Source organism: Podarcis cretensis (genome assembly GCF_951804945.1).
Source record: "Podarcis cretensis genome assembly, chromosome: 1".
Classification (NCBI taxonomy): domain Eukaryota; kingdom Metazoa; phylum Chordata; class Lepidosauria; order Squamata; family Lacertidae; genus Podarcis; species Podarcis cretensis.
The window spans coordinates 87838540-87862904 of record NC_137170.1 but is presented as its reverse complement, the minus strand read 5'-3'; the positions used below and the strand labels follow the sequence as shown (position 1 = coordinate 87862904).

Genomic DNA, 24365 nt, shown 5'->3' with positions numbered 1-24365 from the left:
AGGGCTTTTTTTTTAGCTGGAACTCGCTGGAACTCAGTTCTAGCACATCTTGGGTGGCTACAATGCCATTCTAAGAGAACAAGGGAGATGTTCATGGTGTGTTCCAGCACTTTCCCCCCTAGAAAAATAGCACTTTTCACTAGTGATATTTATTTTGCTGTGAGGTGTTTCACACATGAGCTATCACACACTCCTGACAGTATATATGTGGTTTTCCCACACAGAAAGGAATGCCCACATAGGAAGTCATCCTATATGACTTGACCTCAGGCAAGCTCTGAGATGGTCAGGGTACATAAACATATGGTGTCCCTAGACCTCAGGCTGCAGAAAACTAGGAATGAACATGATATTATTAACATCATTTGTTATTTATTTATTTTGCTTTCATGACTTTTCTCTATACTAGCATTCAATAGTATCTACTGTTGGTTGGTCCTAAGCACTTTTGACACCTTAGAGAACTATTAAGATTGCTGTGCGCACATAGACCCTGGGATCTTCAGATGAAGGGTATATAAATTTATTCAACAACAACAACAGGCTCCAGAGCCTATTTAACAGCTGCATTCAACAAGGAATTTCTTGCATCACTGCATTCCCAGTGGCACCAAAAAGAAAGGTGCATGCTGAATTTCTGCTGATTAAAGACAGAGACAATTCATATGAGGGGAAATGATGCCAACTCTACTGGCCAATGGTTTTGACTGATTTCCACTATAGTGCAACTCATTGGTCATAATAAAATAAAATGCCCAAACAGTTACAAAACATAAAATCTCCGAGCAATAAATTAATAAAAATGCAAGAAGTTCCAGGATCATGAAAGGCTTGTAAGAAAGATTTTTTACTAGTTGCCTAAAATTGTCAACAGATTGGACCTGATGAATCTCCCTTGGGAGGGATTTCTCTAACAGTGTGACTGCTGCCTATCACAAATAGCTTGCCTGTCTGCCCTGCCTTTCCTGTATATGGTTCAGCCTTGCTCCTTCTCCAGAATGGATCCTGCCAAGGTTTACTTTCCTGGTGCTAGTCCTGATCCTGTAAACACTATTCAAACCCAAGCTAGTCCTTGGCATCCAATGGTAAGGCTATTCAGGCTAGTCTTGAAGTAACAAAAAATGTCAGAACCATGAACTGAACTCAAGCAGATCTGATCTTATCTTTCAATCTCAATGAACTCTGCCTGACTTTGAATAATTGCATAGTTCTCAGTCATTAATATGTAACTTGGGGATGAATACTTTGCCATTAGTGGTAACATTTACAGTGCAACTGTTATTAGAGGTGCCTAAAATAGCCATTACAATGTCACAATTTGTTTAAGTCATTTGATACACTTCCCAGAGGGTTAGGTCTGCTGCAGCAAACACAATCAAGGTGCCAAAGCCTGTTTTTTTGTTTGCTTTGCTTTGTGAGTTTCAAGCACAGATGGGAGGCAACAGTGTGTTTGCATTTGTGTGATGTGGTCCATTCCAACTTCATTCTGAGTCATTAAAATTAATAATGGGAGTATGCTGGGTTGGCCAGGTGCAAAGAAGGACAGGACTTGTGCACCTTTAATAGAAGCAACAGCTGTCCTGTCTTCCACAGGACTATTAAAGATGCAGGAGCCCTGAGCTCTCTAACATCTGACTACCCTAAAGCATGCAAAATCTTGGCTTGCAAATTACATAAACAAAGAAAATGACATATTGGGCTTTGGTAGCCAGCACTACTGGATAGACACTTGCTGAATATGAAAAGACAATATTTTTGCATAAAGATTACTTTCTTGAAAAATTAATATCATAAAAAGATTCCTGAGAGGCAGGTTGCTCAATTTTAACACTTCACCCACAATACTTGATAAACATAATGAATGAATGCTGATGATATCCAACATCTAAAATAAAAATGGAGTTGTTACAGTTTATACTCCACCTTTATGTCTTAAGCTCACACACCCAAAATTTGTGAGATACAGGCAGAAGTTCAACAGCATAACCTTTTCCTGTCATGGAGAGGCAGTGAAAAGAAAAGCTGTTAAATGAGAAGCACCAAAGCTTGCCATAAAACAAGAAAAGAGCAGCCACCCACCTGACACTTGCACAGTATCATACCCATTGAGACACTTCCTGAACATTATTGACCAAGAAACTCCTTTGTCCCCAGTGGGGAATCCTTTCCTGTTCAGCATCATCATGCCCTGGCTGATGTCTGCCTTAATGAGTCACACCATTGCTCTGTCTAGACCAGTATTGTCTACACTGACTGGCAGCAGCTCTCCAGGGTTTCAGAAGGGAGGCTTTCCTAGAATCACCTGGAGCTGTCAGGGATTGAGCATGGGACCTCCTGCATGCAAAACAGGAGCCCTGCCACTTAACCACAGCCCTTCCCTTGTATTTAAGCCCTTGCCTGGTAGCCATAGGCAATGATGAATCACATGCAGCTGAGTGAATGGGCTGTTGCAGAAGCGACAGTCCTCCATCCTTCCTCTGCACCCAATGTAGAAGCTAAGACAGCTGCCAGAGGAGACAGGCTGATAGACATTTTTGCAACCCTGGTAGCAAACTGTGCAGGTCACTCAATCGTCACTGCACTCTTCAAAGACACATTACCAGCTTAAGAAGCAGAGAGATAGGTCATTCTTTTGCTTGTTTTGGATGAAAGCTGGTTGTGTGGTGGGATGGAATGCATCAAAATGTGGCATTTTATAAGAAGCAACAGGATATATATGGATTGTGGCTAACATCATCTATACACTGCTTCCCGGATCATTAGTAGGAGTGCACTAGATGCAGAATGAATGGGTGTGTGTACATAGCCACACTGTGAAGGAGCCATATATCCAGTATACAAGATAAATATGTGAAGCATAAGAACCATTGTTCTGATGTGCCGATTGGTGACAGAAAACTTCTAATACTTCTATGGGAAGATCAATATACAAGATTACAGATGGTAGATACAGGCAAACCTGTTGTGGGGTTACCAGCATCACCCCAGAGGGGCCATTAATACTAGGAGTGTATCAGACTCAGATTATTCTCTTAGCAATCCTCTCTCTGCAAAACTAAGGATCTATTTGACATTGGTCCTACTGGTACAGGTGAGTCTCCAAGGTAGTCCCATTTCTTTCTGAAGTGGCAGTGTGTTTGACCCAGTACATGCACCTGCCAGGAGTGGTTATTTCTGCCTAAAATATTATAAATTAAGATCTTGGTCACAAATATATGTGAATGCTCCTTATGAAAAACAATGTTTGCAACAAATGTATAAGCATTTTCACGATTTGTGTGTAACAGAAAGAAAAATGAGCATTTATTATGAGAAAGATGGCCGGACAACTGCAGACAAACAGGAAGCATGTTACTCAAAATCCCCCAGAGAGTCGCTGACAGATCTGGGAACCAAACCCAGATCTTTCACCAGCATCCCGGGCCTTAGCCACAGGTTTTCCTCCTCCCACAGCTTTGCAGTGGAAAGATGGTAAATAAATACACACAGAGCCACAAAAGCATTTGTGATTCTCTTAGAAGTGGGCAGTCTATGGCTCCACAGCAAAGCCCATAGGTGGAACAGGCAAAGTGACAAAGGGATTTGGGGCTAAAGGAATTATTATAACCACACAACTGGACTCCAGCACCCCCAGGGCAGAGAGTCTTGACTCCAGTGCTTTGGGTTAAAGAATTTCCTGGACGTCACTCATGTGCTTGACTCATCTCTGCCTTTGCAACTGAGTAATTAACCAGCCCAAATGTTACACTGATAAAACCTCAATCCCACGGTCCAGCATCTAAAGTTGGGGGGCAGATCATAAACAGAGATGTATTAGTTTAATATGAGCTCTGAGTTTTCAGCATCTTGGTACAAATTCAAAGGCATTTGATGGCGTTCCTTACAGCTCCACCATCTTAAATTTAAGGGAGAACCTTGGGGCATTTCTGAGAGTCGCCTTAAACTTTGTAAAGTAGCAATTGATACTCGTTCTAGCATCAATGTCTGAAATGGCTCCTGCATGACAAAATGTTTGACTGCAAGTTCAGCCAGGTCCTTTTCTTAACAAGATGTCCCACAGAAATATATTTGAGTAAGATGAGAATCTAAGGTCAAGGAGCAACATGAGGCATACTAAGAAGTAAGCCTCACAGAGTTCAGTGGTATTCCTGTAAGTGAAGACAGGATTGCCACATTAGCATCTCTGGGTTTCCCCCTAAGGTATGAAGCTAGGATCTCTGTCTGTGGGAGACAAGGGTAGCTTTTAGAAGAGATGGTCATGCCTCCATGATTCCCACTCCTGAATCTGGTGCTGTCATCTGCTGTATCTTATTACATTACCATGATGCAACAGGCCAAACTACCCTCCGTCATACCCCATCCTGCCTTCTCCACCTGTGTAAGAGGTATCCATGTGGCTCCACATTTTTTGCTGATAAACACTAGGTCAACTGGGTAGGTGCAATAGATACATAGATATGCAAGCCAGTGATATGCTCACATGTTGTGATTCAAACAGCCCAGCTTTCCCTTTTATCTTGAACTCCCTGCTCCAAAGCCCATCACACAAGATAAGCTCTCACACAAACACACACCTCTGTGTGTGCATGCGCTGTCCCAAGACATTTTGCTACTTGTGGTGAAGCACAAGATGGCACCATGCCACTTACTTTAACACTGACAATGGGATGGCATCTTAAACCACACCTGAGGGCAGGAGGCTGCCTCAGGAAATTGCTTGTTGCACAGCCCACCCAGCTTTGTTTTCCAACAGAGAATAATGCCCAGGGGGGTGCAGTCACTGTCCCCACACCCCACACCCCAGCATCAGAGGCTATGTCCATGTTATACCTTTAAGTCACATTCTTTCCCTCAAATAATCCCAGGCACTGTAGTTTCTTAAGGATTGCTGGGACTTGTAACTCTGGGGAGATTAAACTACACTGCCCAGAATTATTTGAAGCAAAGGATGTGGCAGAAATATGTATTAAAAGTATAGTGTTTATACAGCTCAAGGCAGCGGCCTCGCTCTGCCTAATGGTATGGCCTGCACACTCTTTCTCTCATCTTCTGTCTCAGCAAGTTTAGGCCTTTGGAAACACGGTCCTGAAATGCCACAAAGTAAGCTAGCAACTCCAAGATTCTGTTAAGTATTTAGTGTAAAGCTGGGTTGACAAAAGACTTTATATTTTAGTTTGTTCTAGGAGGTCTGGTTTTATCTTCCTTTTATGCAAAGGCTTGTAAAATTTTTGTCTTCCTGAAGTTAACAGAGAAGCAATCCTTGTACAAGGACAAGATGGCAGTGGGAATAGTTTACAAGTCCTGAAATAAATACAGAGAGGTTTTTCTTTTTAAGAAGAACCCAGAATTGTTTTGGAAAGAAGCCTCAGGGGTGGTTTTGCTCATTTGCACCTTCATGATTGTTAAGAACATTAGAAAGTACTTTCTTAACTGCTTCATCCACACACCAGGTTCCAACAACAAGGAGCTCATGTAGAGAGGCAATGGGGGAGGGGATAATCAGGACCACATGTGCCCACAGCAATGGAAAATTAATGGGTGTACAGGAAGCCCACTGTCCACCCTAAACAGTAGGGATGATCCCTCAGTTTCTTAAGCTAATAGAATCACAGACCAGGTAAGATCCAGAACTGGCTCAAGACGTATCACTGCCTAAAGCAAAGGACAAGATTGTACCACCACCACCATCCCCCACTCCAGAAACAAAAATTGGCAAGAGTTTTATTTCAACACTTGGAGATGGGACAGCATCCTCCCGGGGCAGCAGGCTGCTCTAGAGGACACAGGACAGGCTTCCAGACCTACACTGCTCCAACATCTTGCCACTGCTCCCCACTGCCTGACATTACTGCCTGATGCAGCCACCTTGCTTTGCCTAATGGCAGGACCAGCTCTAGTGGGATGAGAAAAGTGCTTGTGTTTTTCCTGACAGTTGACTATAGTTCCTTCTAGGGGGTCACGGGGCCTTATTTTGCTGACATTGCAGACTGTTGCACTATGCCAGGGATGGCAAGCTTCTCTATTCTCAAGGGCCATGCTACACTCCAGACAGTGTTCTGGAGGCCAGAAGTATATTTTGACACACATAGCCTGACCCCTTCCTGGGTGGTAGGTCGGGCTTTACAATTGACTCAGTACACCTAGCAATAAGGGCCTCACAGCTATGGAGCATGCACACACATCCAGGCATGGCTGAGGCATTGCATATGAAGCCCTCAAAGAGGTGTAACATTAAAACGCAGCTTCAAATAGCTGTCTCACACACAAACATTGAACACAATTTTCTATTCTTTCCGTGGAAACAGTGGGCAAAATGTGTGCCATGCCTTTATCTGCCACAGACCAGATAAATTTGCTTCTTGTGTTGCATCTGCCTGTGAGTCAGCAATTGGCTAAATAAACCAATAAACTCATGTCATCTAGATTACAAAATGCCAGAAGCACAGACCAAGAGGGGGCTATAAGAGAAGGAATACATTCATTAAACCAAAATCTATGTGGCTCAAACGATTTGACATGATTCTATTGGGGGGGGGGGATGATTGTTGGGAGGATTCAGATTGGAGGGTGCTCCGGGCTTTATGTTTACCTTTTTTATTGGGGGGGAGGAGCAGTTCTGAACTGTTTTTTTTTAATATGCTACATTAAGTGGCAGTTTGGGCACAAGCAAGAATGCCTAAAATGAGAATCTCTATCAGTGACTGTTTACAATGGTACTCTCTCCAATTCCAGTCATTGGGGAACAACAATGGGAGGTTATGGCCCTCATGTCTGCTGGAGTAGACAGGCCTTTCGTTTGATTCAACAGGGTTGTTCTTAATGGTGATTGAGCAGTTTGGATCATCCTCAGCCAGCAATTGTGAATTTCCTGACAGTTCCCTTCCTTCTGCCTTGCATTTTGTGGGTGTAGGTGGTGTGTGAGAGAGAGAATTCTCTCTCCCAAGATGGCTGTCCCAAGATAGCTTTTAAAGTTGGTTGTGCTACAGACTCAGTACTCTGCTACAGAATCAATGGCTGACTTGAACAAGCCTTCTCTGTGTCAGTATTCCTACCTGTAAAACGGGTTGCTGCTGTCTAAAGGGTCTTTGAAATGCTTAACCTTTTGCTGGATATAAACATTATATATGGGACTTCATTGTAATTGCATTCAGCGGCTGCGTTTCACTTGCAAGGAGAACACATTCTGGAGTTTACCTACTTAGGATTGGGAAGGACCATGCCTTAGTGGTAGAACACATGTTTTGCATGTAGAATATCCTGGGTTCGATTCTAAGGATCTCCAGTTTGTAGGAGCTACCACCTTTACCCCAGGTAGGCAATACTAGGCCTTGTATAAGGAAGCTTCCACTGCTCCTACTCCTACAGTTAGACTAAATGCATCTCCCCTCTTTCAGCATTAACCTATTGCTCATTGCTACGTACTCGAAACTACCGTTTTTAAACAAAATCCCTTTAGACAAGCAGTTAAGTGAGAGTCCTTCTGTTCCCAAAGAGGACCCAGCACTGTCCAATGAGGCTTCAAGGGGAGGGACATAACAGAAGAAGGCGTGGCTTAACAAATCCTACACAGCTGGCCTGCTTCAGAACCTGGAATGATACTCTTTGCCACCCATTGCCTCTTTTGCTGCCCCCTGCTGGCTACTGATAAATTCTGTATAGATGCTTCCTTCCTCTATTCAAATCATGTCCCTGTAAAGAAGAAGGACTTCAGAGACTGTGGGCCCCTTTCGGGATCCAGAGCGCAGCCTCCTGGGACAATCCTACGGCTATTAAATCTCAGTCCGCATTCCCACAAGCCCCAGTGCTGACTGTCCAAGGCGTTAATCTCTGCAGCTATACGATCCATTATTACTCAGATCAAGGGGTCGGTTTCCTTTGCCAAGTTGTCTGTGGTGGGAATAAGTACATCTTGTCAGATCTGAGATGACGCAATTAGGGTTTTCTTGTCCCCCAAGGAGCATGATAATGTCAAAACCACTGGATGAGATCAATCATATATTGTGCCCAGAGTCCACAGTAACCGTGGCCAAGCTTTTTACGAGTGATTACATTACTCCAGGAAAAGCCAGATCCTGAGGAACTGAGCACCTTTCCATTTCTTTACACCAGCAGAGAGTCTGGCGGAGAGTGTGAAGGTTCATACACTTTTCTTCACTAAAATCTGATAGAGCTAAATGAAATATATTCCTAATACATTTGTTTTGTGTCTCACACCCCACAACCCAAAGGACAGCACACCAGAGAGTCAGCTGAACTAGATGGACTAATGGTCTAGTTCAGTATGTTAAGAATCCAGAGTCTTCTGGATCAGACCAATGGCTCATCTCACAGTGGCCAACCAGATGCAGGTGGGGAGCCCACAAGAAAGCCCGGAGCACATCAACACTCTCCCTTCTTGCAGTTTCCAGCAACTGGTATTCGGAAGTGTTGCTGCCTCTGACAGTGGAGTGTTCAGCTTAGTGTATTAAGGTTATCAGGTAAGATTCTGATTTGAATGCTAGGACTGTTCAAAGTTAGGTTGCCTGGCACAAGATGCAGCCCATCTAGGACACTTGCACCACTACTGTGGAAGTCCCTCCTTGGAGAAGCTTAGCAGAGCTGCTCACCTATGATCTTCAGGAAACAAGTGAAGACCATTTTATCTCAGTGAGCATATTTTAATTTTTAAAATGTATCCAGCTCTCTTACTGTTTCTTTTTGTTGAGAGATGTTATGGCTGCTTTGACTTCATAGTATGATAACAGCTACTGCTAGTTTGGCTTGTTTTTTTGAAGGTGTACAACTATTATTATTATTATTATTATTATTATTTGCTGTATATTTCCCTCATTTCATCATTAGTGCTTTTTCATGTCAAACTGGTGGGGTGCAAATTTAATCTATAAACAAACAGCATTATTTTACATGGTTACAACCCATGTTACCTACACGTTACCCATGTTAAAAACCTTTCATCACATTCTTCTTAACTAGAAAGCTGGTGTTTCTTTCACACATCTTGGGGGATCTTGGGGTGCTGAGCTGAATTCAGCATGCAGCTGCCTTTGTTTGCATTGTGCAGGAGCAGGACACACACAGACACAGCACTGTCAGTACACTCCCAGCACTAACTGCTGCTCGCCTCTTCCTTGCAACAGGAGTACACCAACCCCAATAAGCCAAAGCTAAAGTGCTAAGACCTATCCGTTCTCTTGGATCGATTTAGCCTTCCTGATCAAGAACTGAAGTCGACAAGCATAGCCTGGACAGACTCTTTGTGCAATGTGTTTTTGCATCCAGGCTTGTTTTCTTCACTGTTTTGCAGCTGGGTTATTTTTTAAAATTAATTTTAAACAAAAGCCAAGAAGAAGCCAACCCATGCTGAACCTCTGCCCTCCTCTGCATTATCCCCTTAAGCTTCCAGCTCGATCTCTGCCAATACACACAAGACGGTCACAGTTTCTCCTTCCAGATGAGTCTCCAGCTCTCTTTTGCCATCCAAGATCCCAACTGCTTTAATCCTGAGCATCCTGGTCAAGTTCCAGCTCTGGGTCTTTTGCATCCTTGCTTGTAGCTGTCCATTCCACTCTCCCCTGTCCTCAGCTGCCAAAATGTTCCTGCAACCAACAACAACTACAACCCCAGGCCTAGCTCCATCACTGTCAGAATTCTGGGGGGGATGAGCAAAAGAAAGCACTTAGGAGTGTAAATGTATGTGTTAAAATAGCAAACATTTTGGTATGAGAGAGGAAAGGGGGGACATGGCAAGGATGGAACAAAAATGTCTAGAAATGGTCTGCAGCAGAATGCCACGCTTGTCACTCAGTGGGAGAAAGAGTAGCTCCAGGGAGTTAGCAATTGTGCCTAGTTTTGACATGCATTGAGTATTCATGCAATACTCCCAGCTCCTTCCCTGCTGCAACTCCTCCTGATGTTACTGGTGCCAAAAGAGAAATCCCAGTGCGATCCTCCTGGTGTGTATTAAATTTAATATCAATTCACAAATCTCCACAGCAGGGGTTCTCAAACCTTTGGTATCGTGATCCTGCCTAAGTCAAGAAAACAACGGTCCAGGCCTCCCCCGAGTGCAACAAAGGCCTTCTCACGAGATGGCCACTGTGCAGAGACAGCTCAAAGAGGCAGGGCAAGCTCTTTGGCGTGTACTAGCAGCAGGCACCAGGCAAGAAAACTGGGACCTCTACATGTTGCTTGCTTGTTTCCCATGCTGACCTAGGATGCTGCTGGGGGTGTCTGGTGGCATGTCTTGGGAATTGGCTGAGCTATGAGGCAAAGCAGTAGTAGCTGGTTTGGGGTGTCCTTAAGAGGAGCTCATGTGGGAGACAAAGAAATATGGCAGACCAGCTCCAGTTGTTGTTATTTTAGAGGGTCTTGGCAAGAGGCCCTTTGTGCCCATCCCTCAGTACAAAAGTCCCTTGCTCCCTTCCCATTCTTGTCCTCCCTCAGGGCTCCTTCTGGAGAGCACCTGTCCTAATGCTGCCTTGACATGACAGTGGCAAGCACTCTTCAAGTGGCTTTAAACGATACTTGCTACTGTCATAGCAGCGTGGCAGCGATGCCTTCACTCTCTGGGGCAAGCTCTCCCACAATGCCTCACTCTGAAGGAAGGCCCATTCCTTGGAAAGCAGCATTGAGCTTGCCAGGGTTGCTGTTGGAGGAGGAGGACATGATGGAAGGAGATGGCAGCATGGTTTGTCCACCCATCTCAGGCAGTATAATGTATTGTAGCAGTCCTGTGAAAGTCAGTCCTTTCTTAGTGCATTGGCTCAGTAGGTGTCCAACAATGCCAGCTTCTGACACTAGCCTTGATAAGGAGGCACTATCCACTAGGACTCCTGTGTAGGCCCGACTGAAATGACTAAGAGCTGCACAAGATGCACTCTGGTGCAGCTCCTATTCATTTCAATGGGCTTGAACAGGATAAGGTCTCCTGTGGATTGTTCCCCATGTTATTTAAAGGGGAAGGATGGTGCCATTTGTATTTTCTAATGCAGGTGCCAAAACATTGAGCCAGCCATAGGAGGTGTTGAGTGGGTACACTCCAGCCCACTGTCTGGAGCAGCTACTGTGTGGATGTGAATGGCTTCCTTGCAAGATCAACATTGCAGGAAGAAGCAGCCCTTAGACGCTAGAACAAGTCTTCCACCTTTGGTCTCTAGGAGTTGTTGGACTAAAAAACCCATCATCCCCAACAACCATAGCTAATGGTCAGTGGTGACTGGAGTTGCTCTAAAGGATAATCTTTAATCTTTTCTGACCTAGGACCCACCCTTAACTCAAACATGCATTTGGGGACTCATTTACTTATTTTTTTTGTAGAACTGCGGCTGTTGTGACCCACCTTAGATCAGGCCATGATCTGATTTTGGGTTCCGACCCACCAGTTGAAGACCAGTAGTGAATGCAAAGGCAAGCACCCCAAATAAAGGAGTTTGCTCCTAAACTTAGCCTGGGATCAAGAAAGGCAGAAGCAAACAGAAGCACCCACTATGGGGGAACAAGTGATTCAAAGAGCAAGCAAATAAACCCTACCCTTGCTCCGTAGCCCCAGTGCTAAGGGAAAGGTGCATCTCCCACCTAAAGGGGACACCAAACTGTTGATTCTCTATGCAGAAAAGCCATCTATTGCTGTAATTTTAAAACCAAGCTCTTTTCTCTTGCTGCAGCAAACTCAAGCAAGGTGCACCTCTGGAAGAGAAAAACTGGGGCATGAACTGGCAGAACTGGGGATCAAATCAGTGAATGAGGACTTCGGCCCTAGGTCCTATGGGTGAAGGATCACTTGGTATTTCTGCTTTCATGCTGGCTGCCAAGGTCTGAAGACCAGGAACAATTCTCTGATTGAGAGGGTTAGGTTGTCCCTCTGCTTTGACTTCTCTTTGACTATGACTGCACAAAAGTCTGATTTTATGTATATGAACGTACGTGCAAGGACCTTTTTGATCATTTTAGGTTCACCATACTTGCCTAGATATTTTTCAGTAGAATGCAATTAGTATTTGTCTGTGCACAGTTGCTGAAGCTCCTGTTTATTTGGTGAGAACTCACACACATACATAGCAAAAAAGGTGCCACCATTGGTCATCTGTCGATGGCTGCAACATCAAGTAATTTGCGCATGTGAATAGGTCGTCCAAAATTAACTGCTGATGAGCAGAACTTTCATATGGCTTGGCATCACCTCAAACCCAGTGCTTTTCAATGAAGTCATTTCACATTTTCAGTGACCAGCCTCTAAGTTTTGGATACATGCATACATTAACAGGAACATAGGATGCTACCTTATACCAAATCATACTGTTGGTCCATTTAGCTCAGTGTTGTCTACATGGACTGACAGTAGCTCTCAAGATTTCAGATGGGAGATGCCCTCCCCTACTTGGAGATGTTTGAGATTGAACCTGGGGCAGTCTACAGGCAAAGCAGAAGCTCCAGCACAGAGCTACCACCCTTACCCCATATAGGAGAACCAACCCTATGTGTGGCAAGCACACCTGCAAGTCAAGCCTACTTCTTCAGGACCTGCAAAGACACATGCACGGAGAGATCAGGAGATGGTAGTTGTAGCCCCTGTACACAAGAAGAGCTATGCTAGATCAGGCCAATGGCATGTCGAGTCCAGCATCCTGGTCTCACAGTGGCCAACCAGATGCCTGCGGGAAACCTGCAAGCAAAAGCACCCTTCCCTCCTGTGATTAAAGAGACCCAGTTCCCCTATCATTCACACCAGTAAAAGCTCAGTAAAAGGTGACAACTGGCTTGGGCTTTCAGCTAGATAAATGGCCTTGGGTTCCTCTGGAGGAGATGCTTATGATGGAGCAATTGTTGGTTGGTGATGCATGGGACTGAACCTGGGACCTTCTGCATGCCAAGCAGATCCCACCCTTTTACTCTAAAAGCCTTCAAAACTTGTTAAGGGTCCATATCTCATGGGTCAAAGCTCCTCCAACTTCTGAAGGCTCCAGGAAGGAGCTGGCTGAGACAACCAGGCAATGAAGGAAGGAAACAAGTTCCCTCAGGAAAAGAGGTGTGAGAGGGAGGCAGGGAAAGGGTTATCCTTTCAGGGCTTGATTTTGGAGGTCAGGCAAGTGTGACAACGTCGAGATGAATCACCTTAGCTAATGAATTATGTCCCGGATTGCATGGAAGGAAGCGAGCCTGGAAAGCACTTAAAAAGGGATCAGGACAGGTTGGGTGAAATTCTTAATAGATTTAAATAGGTCATGTTTCGACAGATACCTGGGCTTTTCCGAGGCTGGGTCCCAGCTCCGGGCTCGTTCGTGTAATGAACCCCCCTTCGCCTCCCCCTTCCCTCTGTCTCCCTGGCTTACCTCCCCCGCACACTTTGATGAAGGCCCCACACAACAAGGGGGGGGCAGAACCGGGGGTGGGCGTTCTCCGAGTCACCTTGCGTTTTCCTTGCTCCTGTCTTTTTAATTAAAGTTGACTTACTGGAGGGGGAGGGCAAGGCAAGGTGCCCCCCGCCCGCCTCTCCAGAAGGATCCGGAGGCTTTTCGACAAGGGGTCGGTCTCCTCGCCTTCGACAGCCAGCCAGCCACCCACCCCGCCGCGCTCCTTCCCTGCTTGCCTTCTCCAGGAATGTAGCCCGAGGACAACTCAGCGCTCGCCGGGCGTCTGCTGCCCCATCCCAACAAGAGCGACTCGCCTTTACCTGAAGATCCCTGGGGACTTGGACGGGGCGGGGAAAGCAGACGAGGGTCGGGCTGCAGAAAGAAGGGGCGCCCCAAGCTGGAGGGCTTTTCGGTGGGACTCGAAGGGAGAGAGATTCGGAAAAGTGAAGAGGTGGGTGGGAACGAGACAGCTCTGTGGAGATCCGTCAGTGTTCTAAGATCTGAAGCTAAGGCAGAAAAATCTTTCGGGAGGGGAGGCGCTCTCTGATGTTCTATGGGTTCTTTGGGGTCTCTGGGAATACGTGCATATACCGTAACTTCAATTCAGTTGGGTTCTTGAGGGAGGTCTCTCTGTCCTCCTCACACTATAAAGTTTCTGAAGCCCAGAGTACTACTGATTCCATGGGACCCTGTGGAACTTGAGGAGTGGTGGTGGAGTCTGCTCCTTAAGACCCTGTGCATCTATGGAGCTGAGATACTGCCTGCCCCGTCGCGGATTCTCACATCCAACATGACCTCTCTACAAGCAGCCCCAGTTTGAAAGCCAGTTCTGGCCAAAGATCGCGTTCCCCACGGGATTCGGAAACACCTCTCCTCTTCCGACATCCCAGCTCCCCAGAACTGCCCCCGCAGCCCTCCGAGCCTCTCCAGTCTAGAAACGGTTCATGGGGCTGACTGCTGCCCCGACGGCACTCCTCTGGGGCTCTCTCCCTGCGCGAGTGCAGCGCGCAGAGCAAACAGCCCTCCCTTGGCCCACGTTCCGTCTTCTCCTCGTTCTTCTCCTTCCCCTTTGGAGAGCCCCTTCCTTCCCGGGACTCGCCCTCGGGGCGCTGCGGCTCAGCTACTCACCACCACAGCCCGATGATGTTGGCCGGGCAGAGCAGGATGAAGAAAAGCCCCAGCTGGGTCCGGGACGCGGGCAGCATCCTGGGTGGGGGCAGGCAGCAACGCGGAGCTGGAAGGCGGCCGGCAGTTCCAGCGCCGGTCCCTTCTCCAGCGCGGCTCACCGTGCGCCCTCGGAGGCGCAGCGAGACCCGGAGCGAGAGCGCACAGGGCGAGCGGGCTCCGGCGAGCGGCTGCTCCTCAGCCCCGTCCCGGGCGGAGGAGGAGAGCCAGGCTGGGAGGGAGGGACAGACGGACGAGGCTGCTTCCCCCTGACAGGCAAAGCGGAGCGCGGGGAGGGGACGGCGAAAGACAGAGAGAGGGAGAGGGCGGAGGGGGAGGGGGCTGAGTGAGTGCCAAGCGGCGCATTCCGAGCGCACCGATTGCCATCTCCCTCCGGCAGCCCGGACAGAGGGACCGGGCCGGGGAGGCAGGGGGAGGCGGAAGGGAAGCGCTCCAAAGGAGCCGACCCTGAGAAAAGGCAGGGTTCGCTTACCCACCAGTCCTGCCATTTACTTAGCCTGGCGCAAACTGCTCGCCGAGTGCCCTCACCGAGATCCCAGATTCCGGTCAGGGTTTTAAAGCTGCCTCCTGGGGTTCTGCTAGCAAAGCGGCTGATTGTACCCCGTCGGGGCTCCTTCTGGGGTTGCTTTCGTCTGAATGCTAAAAATAAAACCCTAGGCCATTGTAGTGCCCGTGGCGGCGGGGGGACGGGGGACAAGCGCCCAGCTGCTCTCTCTAGTTAGGCCCCCAAAGGCTTCCTTTCCTCTCATTTTGGAAGCAAGGCTCGGTTTCTATTCTTCTTTGTCATATGTATTCTATCAACAACAACAACAACAACACTGTTTCACTTTATATTCCACTCATTCAGCTTAAGCTCTGGATTCAACCGAGACATTTCACTCAAGTACTAGCATGAGCCTCTGAGCATGTGCAGAATGCCCATCATATAACCATCAACACACACCCACACCCACACACCCTTCAATAAATACATACACATGAGAGAGACAAAGAACTGTTCAGGGACTAAAACAAGCTTTGGAGATAGTCTTGACATCTCCACCCTGTGAAAGCAGTATTTTCTTCTATGTAATATCAGGATTGTTTAACAACAGAGTTGGCTCCGGACAAAACCTAAAAGAAGTGGCACAATCCCTACTCACAGGTTTTGCAATTCACAAAAGCCTGCAATCAGTTTTACATATTCAGCATACTGGGATCCAGGTTTGACACAACCTTGCCCAGTCAGGCTATTCTACCTTTCTTCCCCAGGCTGCCAAAGCTGCACTTCACCATCTCTGTATAGCATCTGTCATGGTCAGCCAAGCTGGCCTCTGTATTTTTAAACGCATGGAGATGTTGCTCTCAGCCTGGCAGTCTAACATTTCTAACAGGCTAGACCATATCAAGGCCTGATACCAGAAAGAAATGCCCAGACTGTACAGGTGTCGCAGAGAGAATTGGCAGTAAATCACACGGTTCAAAGTTGGAGTTAACTATTAGCAAAAACACGATCTTCACAGACTTGGCTGAGTGTCAGGCCTAATGAGCACAGCAGCTCATACCCGGTAGGTCTTGCCCCATGAATCAGTTGCTGAGACTGAAAGCCCCCTCCTCTCTAGGGCTTTTCCCAAGCAATTGGAGACTGCACCTGCATACAGCTGGTCACTGGTCTGACTGTTTCAGCCTTCTTCTGGTTTTGGGAGACAGTGTGTGGGGGGGGGGGGAGTTTGTCGCAGCAGGAGGGAGCGACACCCATGACTCTTCACCAGCCTGACTCATCTCTGCCCCTTGGTCTCCCTCCTCCCACTTCAGCTTCTGCCTCTGATTCTGGACTTCCCTCTGCCACAGACTCTCCCAGCTCACTAAGCCCTGTTACCCCTTCAGCTTCCGACACCTCTTCTTCCCAGTCTTCTCACTCTAACCACTCATCGTCATCCCACCACCAATCCCCAGGCTCTGAGCCTTTTTCCCTAGGTGGCTCCCCAGCTGGTTCCTTCCACCATTCCTCTGCATCCACCCAGTCCATGACCACAGGTGTGCATGGACATCAGAAGTTGCCCACGTGCGTCAATGTGCCTGTCATGGCCTCTTATTGCACCTGTGAAAGGTCTCAGTAAATGTCCATGCATGAGAGACTTTTGCTCTCTCTGCTCAGTCCCTGTTTAAACTGGCTTGGCCTCTGCTACAAACACCACATGGCAGCCAATTTGTGTTATGCCACAATCCCGAGGCAGCCATGTTGTGACTGGCCCCCATGACACTTTTTCAAAATTCCAGATGTATCCACTAGCCCAAAAAGCTTGGTGCCCCTGCTGTAGATCCTCCCAGAATCTCTTATGCTTTGTGTTATAAGGAAGTGCGGGTGAGCTAGTGTACCACAGCAGTGAAGGGCACCAGCTATGAGCCAAATTACCTCCCGCCCCCATAGCTCTTCTAAGCCTCTTGCTCACTTGGTAGGCATGGGCCAGCTTCACCCTTTGATCTGTACTATGTGGGTGATAATACCTGCCCAGCCTGTCCACTGCTCTAAAGATTGTTGAACCGTGTTGCATGAAGTGCTTTATTTATTCCTGTTGTTTAAAAAACGTATATCCTACCCAATTTTCAAAAGAAACTCAAGACAGCTAGCAAAACCAACATCACAATCATGTTAAAATATCTAACAATTCCCATGCCAACCCCAATCATAAGATGAAAATATTCACATCAAAAACCAAATCCACAAAAACAAATTCCAGTGTGCTTTGAGCACTTAGAACAATAATAAAAATACTTTTTTTCCCCCAAGAACAGTGTTAGGATTTGGAGTACTCTGATTCTGAAAGCATTTTTATTATTAAAAACATATCAAAAGACCTTCTGCAGCGCACAAGAGTACAGTATCCTGAGGAGGCAGTGCTGCCTACAACATAAGTTCTTTACAAACAAAAAGCATAAAGAGAAGTAGATAAATTCCTGTTGCTGGGTGCATGATACCAAATAGGAAATTTACTCCTGCATGTAACTTCCCCCAAAGAATCATGGGGATTGTAGTTTGTACAGTGTGCTGGGAATTGTAGTTCTGTGAGGGGGTAAACTAGAGTTTCCAGGATTCTGTGGGGGAAGTTGTGAGCTTTAAATGTATGCAGCCACACAACTGTGGAAGAGTAAACTGAAATCCTCTGCATACTTATCGATGTGAACACTGAGGGACTTACTACTGAGTAAATGCATAGGATTGCATTGTGAGGCTGTAGTCCTATACTCTTACACGTGAACAAATCTTACTGAAGTGGCACTTACCTCTCTGAGTAAACATGCAGAACTCAGACTGCAGGACTTTGCAGCAAGATCTTAAGATGATTGGAGATCACTGTTCACAAGCACTGCCTGCAACACAGATCACCACTGTGCCCATTTTACAGAGGGACATAAAGGGAGCCTCCAGACATTCATCTGCCTTGATGGAAGAGCTGGCAAACTGAACTCCTGTCTCCCAGGCTCAAGCCCCAGTTTGCAAGGTACGGGTATTTGTCAATCAACTCATCTACATTTGTCTCCTTTGAAGTTTTCCCGCCTTGGCATAAAAAGCAAGGGAGAGGGAAACTATGCATGAGTCATATGAAATGAAACCCTTCTTGGTGACAAAATTTTATGACTGAAGGCTGATTGCTTTGCTTTTGTTTTCCCTTTTCTTTTTAAAGAGCTCCAGCTCTTTCTATAAATAAACAGAATTTCTTCCACGCTGGATATTATTTCCTCAGCAGCATTCCTCCTCCAGGTCCCCAAACCTGGCTTCATTAAAACAAAAACCAGATCAAATTGGGAGGAGGCAGGAAGACACACTTTGCCTGTCATTCTTTCCCTTCTTTCTTCTTCCGCTTTCCTTTTCGCGCCTCTTTCTTTAGCCACAGACTCCCTCATGGGCATCGGTGCCCCACTGGTACAAACGGGGGGGGGAGGACGGGGGACCCCTCAAAACGAACCCCCAATGATAAACGATCCTGTGGACGGGGCGGAGCGAGCCTGGACTCCTTGGTGTTAGTACAACGGGGGCAGGAAGGCTGGGGCTGTCCATGAGGGCAGGCCTCAGAAAGGGCGAGGAAGGAGAGCAGGCGCTTCGAGCCGCCTAGGCCCAACCCCGACGAGAACTCTTCCCCGCGCCCTCCTCCCGCGCTGCTGCCTGCGCCACGCCCCCCTCCCGTTTTAGCCAAGGGGCCAGCGGGGCAGGTGAAGCCCCTTTATCTGATTTCCTAACCGCCCAAAAATCCCTTTGATGCCCCTTGTCCCGGGGAGTTCAAAGCGGGAAGAAAGCGAAACTCTGTTTGACGCAGCAGCAGGTGCGTCCAACGGCAAATCTCCATTCATCATCGCGGCTGGGTTGGGGTGGGAGGACCGCGGGGCGGGGGCGAAAGCAGACAGGCCGGCTGGCGGGCCCGTGCAAGAGCCCTTTGCCTTGCAGCCCGGGACACATACACACACACGCACACAGAGCGCTACAGACACCCCCACCCCTAGGTGCGGAGTGTCCGGATCCCACCAGCATCGCCTCGAGAGCCACCACCCGCGGTCAGAAATGCCATTCGTTATCATTGTTTTTATTGTTGGGTTGGAAGGATACGAGCGCGATTATTGCATGATGATGTGGTCGGAGGCATAGCTGGATAGTTCAATCAGTAGCATAGGAGCCAACTCCTAGGAGCCGAGGAGTCTTCGCCCTCCCCCAATAAAATATTTGAGGGGGCTGCCCCACCACAAGTTGATGGGCATTGCCATTCAAATAGTGTGCGTATATGATCCATTGTGCGGGGCAGGGCTTACCCCCTCCCCCACGATGTTTTATTTAAATTGGCAACCCGATGAATCTCTTAATCTCAGGGCCATGGGTTGAGCTCCACGTTGGGCAAAAGATTCTTGCATTGTAGGGGGTAGGACTAGATGTCCCTTGGGGTCCCTTCCAACTCTACAGTTCTAGGATTCTCGTCCCCCTCAACCCCCCTCAACGCACACATGTTCAATTTTTTTGCACATAAGAGAGAACTCTCTGAGAGCTGGTGACTTGCCCAAGGCCATCCAAGAAGAGCTGGATGTGAGCCGGGGACTCAACAAGGCTTAGCCCAGGAAAACAAACTCTTTTGGAATACCAGAACTTTCAACTCCAGATCGACTTGTCACCCCCCCCCCCCCAGCTACGGGGCGGGGCTTGTAGGGCGAAAGGCGTGGCCTAGGCGGTGCAACGCTGCTCAGACATTTTAACAGGCTATGGACCCCGGCCAGATTGGTGTTTTGTTGCGAGCGGTAGCAATGTGCCATAGTTGGTGGATTTATTCCTGTTCCACGATGCTTCCCCAATGCTGCCTCATTAATGCTGTCTGGAGAAGCAGTGTAGTGCAAGAGAAGCAGAACAATCCCCGGCCCCGACATTTGTTGGGAAATTTCAGAAGGTGGTTAGTGGATACACACTGATGGGAAATGGTGGTGTGGCCACTCCAAACCTTTTGAAGGTGCAATTATTGAAAGCGGGATCACGTATGATTTTCCTGGTAGCATCATGAGCTCAAACAATCATACATTGCAATGAAAAAGATGGGGGGGGGGCTTCTGATTACATTGGGAGGGGCAGCTCCACGATTAGACAAACAGAGGTGGTTGCCTCAGCCAGGCTAGCCAGCTTTTTTTGAGTGTCATGAAAGAACCACAGATTTGTTTGTCATTTTATGTATTGTTATTACTGAATTTTTAATTCCTCAGAAAAATGCTTCTGGGATTTTCTGAGGTACCAAAACAACTTGGCTGACCTAGGGTACTTTATGCACCTTGACATGGACAGGGGTGTTTGCTACAGCACCTGAGGCAGTAAAAGGTCTTGGGTTGTCCCTGTTTCGGACACCAAGAAAAAGACCGACACAAAAGTGCAAAAAGGTAGACTGCCTCCCAAAATACATTTTCTTCTGCATGTGCTAGCATGAGGAACCTGTGATCATCCAGGTACTGCTGGACTTCATTCCCATCATCCCTAACCACTGGCCTGAGGGTGGTGGGAGCTGAATCCAAAAACAGTACAAGCCAGACTTAATTTGAGACAGAAACCTGGGTTTCTCAACCCGATTGTTTGTAACATAATAAGTCACAATAAATTCATGTGTCAACAGAATATCGGCAGAATATCATTCTCTCTACAAAGACACTCCTGAGATTAGGAAGCAGGGGTTCCAGGCAGGCTCCAGCACACCACTTCTTGCTAGAAACAAACCACTGCCCTGCAGGTATTTCAACTCTGCCATCAGAATAAAGTTTTTTTTTTTCATTTCTGAAACAGCCTTGGGGGGAAATCCTGGGTTACTCAGTGAAGGAAATGGATGACAGCAAAATCCCCTTGATATTGGTGGGAATCAGGAATGGTTGCCTGTAAAGAAGCTATGAATAATCTTTGGTCCTCCTGATTTTATTGAACTGCTTCTTCCATCATGTCTGACCACTGGCAATGCTAGCTGGGGCTGATAGGAGATTGAATCCAACATCTAGACTGGAGAGCCACAGGTTCCCCATCTCCGTTTTAAAGGGACAAAAAAGAGGCTCACTGCACCACATTGTGTCCATCAAGTCCAGCATCCTCTTTCCCACAATGGCATTTCAGGGAAGGCAGCACATTCCCCATTGCTTGTTCCTCACAACTGGTATTCAGTGATACACTGTCTCTGAATGTGGAGTTTCTATTAAGTTATCACGAGTAATGGCCACTGATAGAGGGATTCTCCATGGATTTATCTAATCCGCTTTTAAAGCTGTGGATTAAACCACAGAGCCTAGGGCTTGCCGATCAGAAGGCTGGCGATTTGAATCCCCGCAACGGGGTGAGCTCCAGTTGCTTGGTCCCTGCTCCTGGCAAGCTAGCAGTTCGAAAGCACATCAAAGTGCAAGTAGATAAATAGGTATCGCTCCGGCGGGAAAGTAAACGGCGTTTCCGTGCGCTGCTCTGGTTCGCCAGAAGCGGCTTAGTCATGCTGGCCACATGACCCAGAAGCTGTATGCTGGCTCCCTCGGCCTGTAAAGTGAGATGAGCGCCGCAACTCCAGAGTCGTCTGCGACTGGACCTAATGGTCAGTGGTCCCTTTACCTTTACCTTTAAGCTCAAAGCCAGCATCTTTTATGGGGGCAAATTCTGTATGGGTTTTTTGGTCTACCATGTGGGTAGGCAACTTAAGACCGGGGGGTTCGATGCGGCCCAATTGCCTTCTAAATCCGGCCCATGGATGGTCCAGGAATCAGCATGTTTTTACATGAGCAGAATGTGTGCTTTTATTTAAAATGCATCTCTGGGTTATTTGTGGGGCATAGGAACTCAGTCATTCCCCCCCCCCAAAAAATACAGTCCAGCCCCCCACAAGGTCTATGGGACAGTGGACCGCCCCCCTGCTAAAAAAGTTTGCTGACCCCTGGATCAATCTCTGCTGCCAGTCAATTTAATTGCGTAACTCCAAGCTCAAATATGATGAAAGGAAATCTGTTCCAGGGTCCTTGACTCTATTTATTTCTTGAAGTGGGACATAATTTCCCCCCAATATTGTGTCCATCAGAAAAGCAGCTGAGTTATCACTATAATAGTGATTCAGGCATTCATGTGACGGTATAATTATGGTGATGTACTCCAACTTTAACTCCTGCCCCCCCCAAAATGCTCTACATCAGATGCCAATCAAACATATCCCTCCCTGCTGCCATAGAACCTTCTGTACCTGTCCACTCTCCCTTTTTTGTGATGGGGTTGACAATATGACATCAGAGACAAATGTTCCAGTATGTGAAGTGTCTTTGGTGCACGTGCTTGCCTAAGTCACAACATAGGATTAAAGCTGCACTAAAGTTCAATCACCTTTCTTTCTCCTGTCCTTTCTCCCTAAAGTTAGGTATCAAGCATCGTTTTGATTCTACATGATCCCTCACATATGTGCATTTACTAAAAGTGTTAAGAGTATCTAAAGAAGAGGCCTTCTAAATCCATCATTGCTAACAGGTGCTCATAATATGTAGACAATTCCTTTTTGAGAGAAGCGAACTCTCCCTTGTCCTGACCAAAGCAACTTTGAAATATTTACATGTCTCCTCTCTCACACACTTTTATGAACTGAGCATATCCACTCCCTCCAGTATAGCTTACAACAATTTTAACCCTTTAGACTGCTCTCCAGTTGCTGTTTCCAGACAACCTTGACCCCTGACAACTTCTTTTAGAAATTAAGCAGGGATGATGAACAACAACAACAAGGACTGTACTCTACTCCCATGTTTCACATCCGATTACAACTCCTGGTGAGTCATTTGAATCCCGGTTGCTTTTCTTTTTCTATATATATATATATATATATAAAACTTTTATTAAAGTTTCTCTTTTACAATTCATTAAATTTTCTGTTTTACAATTGTTGCATCCTTGAGATATCAACGACTTCCCTTCTTCTCTTTCCATGGTTCATTTGCATATCATAAATCCCTGCATATTTTACAAAAACTATGCCATTCAGTATTCCATTATTACATCCATCAAAACTTAATTACACTGTTGAATTTATCTTAATGCTGCCAGCGTTTTCAGCTGTACAGTTATTTCCCATATATTCAATAAAAGTTTTCCAATCTTCTCTAAATGTATGTTCTCTTATTCTATATGTTAAGTTTGCAAGCTGCGCCTATTCTGTCAATTTAAGCTGCCTAATCCCGGTTGCTTTTCAGTGCAATCCACCGGATCAAGGTGGGCAACTTTTTTAAAAAAACAGTCGATCCCGTTGTTCCTCATGCCTAGGACTGGGGACCACCCCGCCGCCCCACTTTCTTTCTTGAATAATAGACAGCCGGGGAAGGCCTCCCTGCCTGGAACCTTCGCCTGGCTCCGCTTGATGGAGCACAGCGACCCCTAGCAGCCAGCCTGCCAGCTTGCAAGAGCAGCCTGAGGGGCGGCGGCGGCGGCGGCGTAGTCCGGAGGGCCGTGCCACCTGCCGCCCCTCCGGCGCGCTCCCTCGTTGCAGCGCCGCCTCTCTCCCCGCGAGGCGCCGGTCTTCGCGGCTGCGCCTCGGCCCCCGCCTGGAGGCCGAGAAGCTCTTGGCTTCTTCGCCGAGGCTCCGCTGTTGACAGAGGACCGCCCTCCTCCCCGGCCGCTCCGCCGACCCAGGGAGGGGCGGGAAGGGCCGGCCCCGCTGCGGGGAACGCTCGCCTGACTCCAAGTCAAACAGCCGCCCGCTCCGCGGCCGCATACTTTCCCATCGCCCAGGCCGGCGCTGATGGAAGGCCGGTGGGCCTGGCGTCCCGCCGTGAGGTCATCGAGGCATGTTTGTGACATCCCCGGCCGTCTCCATAGCAGCACGCTGTGATGTCATCAGCACGGGGTCGCGACCTCGCGGCGGGCGGGGGGGATGATCTGATTGGAATAACAAAAGGCCCGGCAGAGAAGGTGGCGGCGCGGGGAGGAAGCTCCGCGCGGAGGCCGCTGGTGGGCCCGCCGGGGTCGGCGGGGTTTGCCAGGAGTCGCCCACTCCAGCCGCACACTTCCAGCAGGGCGAGGGATTGGCTGGTTCGAGGCCTGGACTCCCATCGCCCTGCCTAACTCCCAAGTTTTTAGGGCATGTGTGTGCAGCGCTGGCTCGCCATTCTACCCTTTCCCTGCAACCGAATAGCTAGGGATTAATTAAAAGTCAATTGGCAGTAAGAGGCTGTGTTCACACTTCAGCCCAGGACTCTTTTTTAACTCCATCAATACTAGACTCGCCATATTGACAGAATCGGTGAATCCCTCAAGTGTTGTAATTCCTATTTGCACCCTGTCCACAATGGCCAGCATTGGCTGAATGTTATTGGATGGGGAAAGGCAGTAAGACA

The 24365-nt window shown here is 47.5% G+C and overlaps 1 protein-coding gene across 4 annotated transcripts in view; it reads right to left on the bottom strand.

Annotated features, from left to right (window-relative positions):
- Positions 1-18612, bottom strand: part of WNT6 (Wnt family member 6) — a 42971-nt gene extending 24359 nt beyond the window's left edge. For 2 of the 4 annotated variants that reach the window (XM_079988419.1, XM_079988418.1), the window contains exon 1: positions 17799-18612. Coding sequence is in view for 2 of the 4 variants with exons in the window: in XM_079988418.1 (XP_079844544.1) it covers positions 17799-17814 (16 nt within the window). In the remaining 2 variants the exon portion in view is untranslated. Of the gene's footprint in view, positions 1-14477; positions 14686-17798 lie in introns of those variants that run through there. The other 2 variants (XM_079988417.1, XM_079988420.1) reach the window with 2 other exon arrangements.
- Between the last annotated feature and the right edge of the window lie 5753 nt (positions 18613-24365).